At 36.5% G+C, this 9,199-nt stretch overlaps 1 protein-coding gene and 1 pseudogene across 1 annotated transcript; both read left to right on the top strand.

Moving 5' to 3' along the window:
- On the top strand, positions 1,015 to 4,152 carry LOC107642648 (MND1-interacting protein 1). The gene is made up of 2 exons (XM_016346060.2): positions 1,015 to 2,720; positions 3,493 to 4,152. Exons 1-2 carry the CDS (start codon positions 1,227 to 1,229, stop codon positions 4,003 to 4,005), a joined length of 2,007 nt encoding a protein of 668 aa, XP_016201546.1. The 5' UTR covers positions 1,015 to 1,226; the 3' UTR covers positions 4,006 to 4,152.
- LOC107642647 lies at positions 6,767 to 9,103 on the top strand (annotated as a pseudogene).

Raw genomic sequence — 9,199 nt, 5'->3', positions numbered from 1 at the left:
AATTTTATTTGCCCTTAAATTATTTATAGTTAAAAATGACTATTTACTCATTATATTGTAAGAATTTTATTAAGATACAACTTTTTTATATTTTTATATCTAAATTTTTACTCTTATTTATCTACTTTTATCATATTTTTACAACAATACTAAGGTTCAGTTTGGGTAACTAACTTAATTAAGCTCCTTTTGATAAAATAACTTAAACAATAAATGACTCTGTTAAAAGTAACTTATAAATAAGTTATTTTATGTTTGGATTTTTAACTCTAAAAGTGCTTATTTTAAAGAAATGTAATGAAAAGTAAAAGTATTATGAGAGAAGTCATTTTTTTTAACTTCTCTATAAGCTCCAAAATAGCTTCTTAGAAAATTGCAATTTGATTTTGAAAATTACACCCGACATTAATACTACTACTTTTCATAAGTCAATATTAAAAAAAAAAGCTACTTCTAGAGTTTTCAAATGGCCCTAACTATATTGGAAAAGTCAGGATGTAATAATAGCCAAGCAGCTTGAAAATGGAACGTACTTTCTACCTTTATCAGGCTAGGATTCATTGCACACATTCAATATGACATCTAGCTGGAGCTTTGATTAAGTGGCAATATATGATGCCTCGTAATATATGTTATATCCAGCTTGAACTTTGGTAATGGCCAAATAATAGTAAAATCCTTAAATGTGTGGGTGAGCGTGTAGTATGTGTGAGTTTGTAATGTTAAGAATTAGGAGTTATTCAATCTATCTAAATAAATAAAAATAAATAAATAAGCAAAATATTATGGATTTGAATCTCATCTCGTACATATAACAACTCATTTGCTGGTACTAGACTCTTAAATAAAATTGCACATGAACATAAGAAAAATTGTAGGGCATGAGAAGATGGGCTGGAAATTGATGAAGATTATAGATGGGGACCCAAGTAATTCAAAACCCCAGGCCCAAACAAAAAAAAAAAGAAGTAGAAACCCAAACCCTAAACCTCACAATTACAATTTGGATTGCCCACTTTTCATTCTTGAGGAGGGAAAAGCGAAGCGAAGCACGAACACAACGCACAAAAATCCCCCTTCATTTCTCTCACTCGCTCATAACTGACTGATCACTGCAACTTCTTCTACTGCTGCACCTCCTCCTCCTCATCATCATCTTCTTCTTCTCCTTGCTATCTTCAAGAGTCTCCTCCTCCAAAAATTGTACGAATAATCGATATAAAGAGATGAGGGCCAAAGACAAGCACACCCGAACCAATCGCAAACCTCGATCCTCGCCCAATCCTAATTCCAATTCAGATTCTTGCCGTAATAAAACGGTGGCCACGCCCAATTCCAACCGAAACCCTAACATACCTCCCTACAGCTGGGGTTTCTGCACCGAAGACGAGCTCCAAGAGCTTCTCTTGAGGAACATGGAGATCGTCTACGCCGACGTCGTTTCCAAGATCGTGTCCATGGGCTACAGCGAGGACCAAGCTCTCAAGGCGGTCCTCAACAATGGCCATTGTTTCGGTGGCGTCGATGCGCTGGAGAACATACTCAACAATTCCTTGGCTTATCTCAAAAGCAACGGCAATTTGGAGGGTAGCGATGACACTATGCCTGTTTTCACCGATTTGATGCAGTTGGAGGCGTATTCTCTTGCTGCTATGGTGTGTCTCTTGCAGCAGTTGAGGCCCAATTTGACTAAGGGTGATGCATTGTGGTGTTTGCTAGTCACTGATTTTCATGTCGGAAAGGCTAGCACAATTCAGGTTCCGGTTGCAAACAATGAATGTACTTGTTGTTCTTCGCGTACTGCTACTACTACTACTACTACTACTACTACTACCACCAACACTGGTGACAATGCAGTTGGTGTTGTGTCTCCATCTTGTGAGTCTCGAGGGGGACCTCCGGATTTTAATTTGGTCTTCGCTTGCGGCCATGAGATGAGTTTGCGGTTGCAGAGAGATATTGAATTCCCAAAAAGGTTTAATCTTTCTCCTTCGATGAAGTCCTTGTTGAAAAGAAATGTTGCATTGTGCGCTGCTGGTTTTAAGGCTCACTCAAAACAGTTGCCGCAGCCACAAGCCGTGGCCATTCCCGCTGGTAGCACTGGCCCGGCAGAGGATGCTGTTACCTCCATGATGAATAAATTTCGCGAGCTAAATCTCGATGATTGTATGAAGCTTCTTGCAGAGGATCAGAAGGATGAGGTGTTACTTGCTCTGTTTAATCAGGTTAAGGATCTCGAGAAAGAGCTCAAGGTCCGAAAGGATTGGGCTCATGAGAGGGCAGTGCAAGCAGCTACAAAGCTGAGCAATGATATGGCTGAGTTGAAAATGTTGAGGATGGAAAGCCAAAGAGAGGAGGCTCAGAAGTTAAAGAAAGGCAAGCAGGCGCTTGACGACGCGACAATGAAGAAACTATTAGAGATGGAGGAGGCCTTGAGGAAGACTAGTGGTGAAGTTGATCAGGCAAATTCAACTGTCAAAAAGTTAGAGACGGAGAATGCAGAAATTAGAGCAGAGTTGGAGGCTTCTAAATTGAGTGCATCAGAGTCTGTCAAAAACTGTACACAGGTTGAGAAAAGGGAGAAAAAGTGTTTAAAGAGGCTTCTTGCTTGGGAAAAACAGATAGCAAAGCTACAACAGGAGATTTCAGATGAAAAACAGAAGATAGTGGAGATTGAAGAAGAATTGGCTCGGATTAGACAGTGTCAGAAAGAAGCTGAGGTTGCTCTTTTCCCACCTCTAATCTATTTATTATTTTATTTATAGACAATGCTCACACTCAGGCCCCATTAAAAGGAATTTTATTTACCTGTGATGTGTTGTTTGTTTTTTGCTATTGTGATACTGAAATTTATATTTTCTGCATGAAGGACTTTGGACTTTAACCTGAACAAATGAATGTGGATCTAACTTGAATTTGTTGTCTACAACTACATTGTGATTTTGAAACCTTATTGTATATGATGTCTTTCATTTGTAGGATCGTGTTTGTATATTACAGGTTTATGCAGTAGAATCCATTTGAATTCACTAATTGTACTAGTGTTCTTGAATTGATCACTTTTGTGGAGAATTGCTCCTACAAGGTATAGCATCTTACGTATTTGTACAGATATTGTTGGAGGGTACATGATAACTTTTATATCGGTTCTTAGCTTTCCTAATTATATTTATTTGCAACACAGGTATTCGCTGATTCGTAATTCTGGAAGTAGATTATTTGGTTATTCCTCATTGCTATTTGCTAATTAGCTATACCTGAGTTTTCTGTCTGTTGATTATGTTCAAGTCCTTGCTATGACAAAGCTATGAATTTGCAGCGTTCTGCTAAGTCTGATGCTCATGCTATGAATTGAGAACTTCATTTTTTGGTCTGAACTATTTGAAATTTTCTGCTTATGCATGCTTTTTACTGAAATTATTTAATACAAATGTTCATTGCCAAGCACCTGCTTCTTCTGAATAGTTGAATCTGAATAATAACTTATGACAGGTCAAGGTCAGGGAAGAGTTGAAGGCTAAAGAGGAAGCCCTGGTACTAATTGAGGAGGAACGCCGTAGCAAGGAAGCATCCGAGGCTGACAGTAAGAGAAATCTCAAGGCTTTACGCCTGAAGATAGAGATAGATTTCCAACGTCGCAAGGATGATCTCCTGAGGCTCGAGCAGGAGCTTTCATGCCTTAAAGTATCTTCTCGATCTGCTGATAAGCATCGGAAATCAAAAGCTTCACGGACAGGCAATTCTGATGTTGCAAAGCCCCAAAGGGAGACAATCACAAAGCTTCTTAAAGAATTAGACAATCTTGAGAATTTTGAAGAAGTCAACGGTGCTAGAGAATGTATCATATGCAAGGGAGACGAAGTTTCAATTGTTTTCTTACCGTGTGCACACCAAATTATGTGTGGTAGCTGCAGCCAGGAGTATGGGAGGAAGGGCAAAGCTACCTGTCCCTGCTGCCGGGTTCCAATTGAACAGAGAATCCGTGTGTTCGGTGCAGGTTCTTAAGCTTGCATTGGTTTATGCAGTGAACTTCTCATTTCTTTGCAGTCATTTCTTGCCCTTTTATCCCCCCCCATACTGTTTACTGTATGCTGTGAGGCGAGAGCTTAATCAGCAATTTGCATATAAATAAAATCTTAATTTCTGGCGTCAGCTTCTCTTTTGAATAGCTGCATTTTTGGTGGTTGCTGCCATTTGCTTGTAAATAACAAACAAGCAAGAGGCAACTATATCATTTTAGTCTTTGGCAAGTGACCGAAATCATTTTATAAACAGAATAGTTATGTTATGTTGGGATATGTTACTTGTGTTATAATTCAAAATATCAAAGTATCAATGGCAGTTCATGCTGATACTGAAATCCATTCCTTATCCTACTTAAATAGGGAATCGAATAGTGAAATATATAAATCTTTTATTTTAGTAGGTGATATTAGTTAATATTTAAGTTATAATCCAATAATATGTTCTATTATAGACAGAGAGACCTTGAGGGGTACCAACATCCCTTTGCATATTCATGTAGACAGATAGTCACCCTTGCCCTAACGGTAGTTCCACGAATTCCTGATTAACCAATATAATTACCAGTGTGTCATTACCGTAATTTGTGATTAATGTTACATAGCTAGATACATTGATTAGACTTATGTGTGTGAGTTGAACATTTTCGGTTAAAAATGATTTGAATTATATGACGAATGAAATTGAGAAAAACAAGAGGTACTTGAAAACAATGGTCAACTTGAGACATAAAGGAATGAAAAAGGTAAATTAAAAAATCAAGAAGTGAGAGGCCAAAAATGCATGTATACCTGTTTTCAGTCTAGAATGCTGCAGCATCTATTTATATAGATTGTAGTATCTAAGAAAGATACGAATAGAAGAGAACAACACAAATGGCAAGTTGTGTGTGGAACCAGATGGTGAAATGCGAGCTTCAAATGGATTAGAAGTGCACGAGAGAACCGCTCACAAAACACAACAACCAAGGAAAGGAGATCAATCATCAACACCAGCTGGTTGTTGAGGACAGTTACGTTCACATCAAACAAAACAGTTCACACGCACGGCTCGCCTCTTTCCTTTTTATATATTCATTCGCATTATTATGTTATGTTATGGCCATTATCATATCAAACATTTTTCCCGTGAAATGTTCGTGGGTGGCAGCTGGACCCTTTAATATGCCAACTAGCTAGACTCTCACTCAATCACACCAACAATATAATAATATTTTGAGTTACTGAAAACTGGAATTAATATACACAAAATAAAATAATGCCACTAGAAAATTTAGATATGAAAGTAGTAAGGGTGATATACTTTAACATGGTAATTTTTTGTGTTTTTTAAAACGGTAGGAGGTACACAAATTGGACCGTCCAATTTTTGTACCTTAAATTTTTTTATTTTTTTAACACAAATCAGACGGTCCGATTTTTGTACCTCTCACAAATTGAACAGTCCAATTTTTATATTTATACAAATTAAACGGTCTGATTTTTATACTTCTAACAAATCGAACGATTCAATTTTTACTTCTTTAATTAATCAATTCCACATTTTAGAATAAAAATACAACTATCCACATTTCAAAAAAAACACCACTACTATTCTAATATCAAAAACAAAAAAGTGTCTGCTGCCGCATTATTGTACCTTCATGGACGGACGTACTTCGTAGCCTTAGCTTGGTCGGTGCAACTTTATTTATTTTGTGGCCCTAATTTATTTAATATTCAAGATATTTAACCAACTTTTCTTTTCTGCCTAAACCCTAATTATTTAATCATTTTTCTACCCAGGATGGATAAAATATGTTCAAATTTCAATATTGATCATTTTGGAGGAGTTTTAGTCGTGTCTTCAATGAACTGCTGGATGTTTTTAAGTTTACACTTTACATAACACAAATCTTTTATATATTCATAGACAATCGTTTGCAACTTTGCATGTTCTCTATTATTTTGGTTTAAAGGTATCTCTCACTTCCAGACACTAAGAACTAATATGTAAATCCAAATTTCATTTAAAGATTTATTGTTAGCTAATAAATTACTGTATACACAAGATGTAATTTAAACTCTCAATTTATATTTAAACTAATAGGTGATCAGACAAAAAGTAAATAATTTAACTAATTTATAATTATATTTAATTAATTTTATTTGTTTTTAATTTATAATATTTGATATTAATTGCTTCTCACCCCAAATTAAAATTTTGAATGATACGTTGGAGAAATAGAGGCGGAGATCACGGAACTTTCAACAATCCCGATTCTTAGTATATAATTTTTTTTTAAAATATATAAAAGAACATCCATTTAGTATAAAAAAGAAACATTTTAATACTTAGTAGAAAAAATATCTTAATGCCTAGCATAAACACCATCCATATAGAAATTTTAGATTCACCAAAAAGTATTTGGCTGATTTTTGACTGTACCCTCTTGGTTCTCTAGTATTGTTGTTTATAAAAAGAGTATAATAATATAGTCTCGTAAAAAGATTATTATTAATATCAATATATTAACATTTTCTTTGATTAATATATTGGTCAATTTTGAATGGTTTACAGACACATGTGTCCTTCCTAACAATTGACCACAAAAATAGTTATCGTATAAATGTGGTTCCACGCTTTGTTGACTTCTAAATAACACTAGAGAGAAATTAAAGCTACTCACTTTAATGGAATGCATGTGATGAAGGGTAGAAAATGGCATCACCAGTAGCTTCTCCCTATAAATTTGAAGCTGCTCCGTGTCACAAAGTTGGGGTTCACATGTCATACATTTACAATCCCCACTTCAATTTTATTATTTTCTTGCATGCTCAAACATGCATGATCATCGAGCTAGGTGATAACACTAATCATATATTACAACTTAGTTAAAAAGAAAATGGTTCCTAAAGTTCATGCAGGGTTGGAAATGGCAGTTGGGGAGAATAATAACAATGAGAACAATGGAAGAAGCAGAAGCATTATTGATGGGAAGTGGATGAAGCGTGCAAATGTGTTTGGTGAGAGGATGAGAAAGTTTCCTAGTGTTGCATGGAATACTACGTGGAGTGTGGGGCGTGAAGACCCTAGAAGGTTGATCCATGCATTCAAAGTTGGTCTCTCTCTCACTCTTGTTTCTTTGATGTATCTCTTGGAGCCCATATACCATTGGATTGGCCAGAGTGCCATCTGGGCCGTCATGACTGTTGTCGTCGTCCTCGAGTTCACCGCAGGTACAATGACTGATTTTGGTAGCTGATTTTTTATGCGCACGTAACATTTTTGTATATATTAATATCTTGGTTGTGTTGTGAGGGGTGCAGGAGCAACTTTATGCAAAGGGCTGAATAGAGGATTAGGGACACTGTTAGCAGGGTCTTTGGCATTTATTGTTGGATATATTGCAAATGCATGTAGTAGGGTCGTTCAAGCTATTTTCATTGGGGCTGCAGTTATATAAAGAAGAACTATGACTATGGCATAATCATATTCCTCTTGACCTTCAACTTGATTACTGTGTCAAGCTATAGGGTTGACAATGTGTTGAAGATTGCACATGACAGAATCTACACCATTGCTATAGGCTGTGGCATTTGCCTCCTCATGAGTTTGCTCATATTCCCAAATTGGTCAGGGGAAGATCTCCATAATTCAACAGTTTACAAGCTTGAAGGCCTAGCAAAATCAATAGAAGGTGATATAAATATATATATATATATACAATCAATTGATAATTTGCCATAGTTAGCACTTAACCATGCTGAGATATGTTGCAGCTTGTGTGAATGAATACTTTTATGGAGAAATTGAAGCCTCTGGAGAGGACAAATCATCTGAGGATCCAATATACAAAGGCTATAAAGCTGTTTTGGATTCAAAATCCTCTGATGAAATGTTGGTAAGTCCATTTGATCATTCCTTGGTTCATTATTCCAATGAAGTATTGATGATAGAAGATCTTCTAGTAATGCAATGATTCTATTTTAATTTGGATAGGCATTACATGCAAGTTGGGAGCCAAGGCATTCATGTCACAGATTTCCATGGCAGCAGTATGTTAAAGTGGGAGCTGTTCTTCGCCAATTCGGATACACTGTGGTTGCTTTACATGGCTGTTTGAGAACAGAAATTCAGGTAATGCATCAGTAATTTCATAAGTTTGAGCTTTAAATCTCACTGATAGAGTGATATTGATAGTTTAAGTTTGATTTTTTATTTGTTTTAGACTCCAAGATCTGTTAGAGCCATGTTCAAAGACCCCTGCATAAGGCTTTCAGCAGAGGTATCAAAAGCACTGATAGAACTTGCTAACAGCATAAGGCACCGGCGCCATATCTCTCCGGAAATACTCTCTGATCATCTCCATGAAGCCCTGCAGGACCTTAACACCGCCATAAAATCCCAGCCACGCCTTTTCTTGGGCTCCAAGAACAAGCACAACCATGGTAACAGCATGCTCAAGATAGCTGCAGCACAAGTTGGCCAAGAAAGACAGGGAAAGACATCTGGATTCTCCTTATCGAGCGTTAAGACGGACTCTTCTGCATTGTTGGAATGGAAAACAAAAAGGGGTTGCAATGAACATTCAAAGGAAACAGAAGGAAAGTCCTTGAGACCACAGTTGAGTAAGATTGCTATCACTAGCCTTGAGTTCTCTGAGGCTCTCCCTTTTGCTGCTTTTGCATCTTTGCTTGTGGAAATGGTGGCCAAACTAGACCTTGTCATTGAGGAAATTGAGGAACTGGGCAGGTTAGCATGCTTCAAAGACTTCAGGCCTGATGATAACATTGTTGTGACTTGTGAGGAACCCCGAGTCGATGTGATGCAGAACCATTTGCCTTCACATGGTGATGCATGATCTTAATTCTTATATATTATGTTTGAGTATGTTTTCAATTTTTAATGTACTCTTAGTAGAAACTTATTAATATAAACATTCCCTTAATCATAATATAATTCAGGTTATAAGATGCATGATGTCAAAAGGGTAGTAGACTAGTATTTGTGTTCTGTCTAAGCTTTTGACTTCCATTGTAACCTGGATTGCTCACCAAAATGAGAATCTTACCTGTTATTATTATAAGACATTACCAATCTAAGGATTTAATTGCAAATAGTCACCAAATTGTGCTGCAAGCATATCAAAATCAGAGAACAAGCTAACAAGGGAATAATTTTTCTGATTTTTTAT

This window comes from Arachis ipaensis, chromosome B05 (assembly GCF_000816755.2).
Source record: "Arachis ipaensis cultivar K30076 chromosome B05, Araip1.1, whole genome shotgun sequence".
Taxonomy (NCBI): Eukaryota; Viridiplantae; Streptophyta; class Magnoliopsida; order Fabales; family Fabaceae; genus Arachis; species Arachis ipaensis.
This window is presented reverse-complemented; position numbering and strand designations above follow the sequence as displayed.

Bases quoted from the DNA above. Each gene is read 5' to 3' on its own strand.
- LOC107642648 (XM_016346060.2), top strand. From the start codon at position 1,227: ATGAGGGCCAAAGACAAGCACACCCGAACCAATCGCAAACCTCGATCC. The intron at 2,721-3,492 runs GTTGCTCTTTTC...AACTTATGACAG, and splicing joins AGTGTCAGAAAGAAGCTGAG to GTCAAGGTCAGGGAAGAGTT.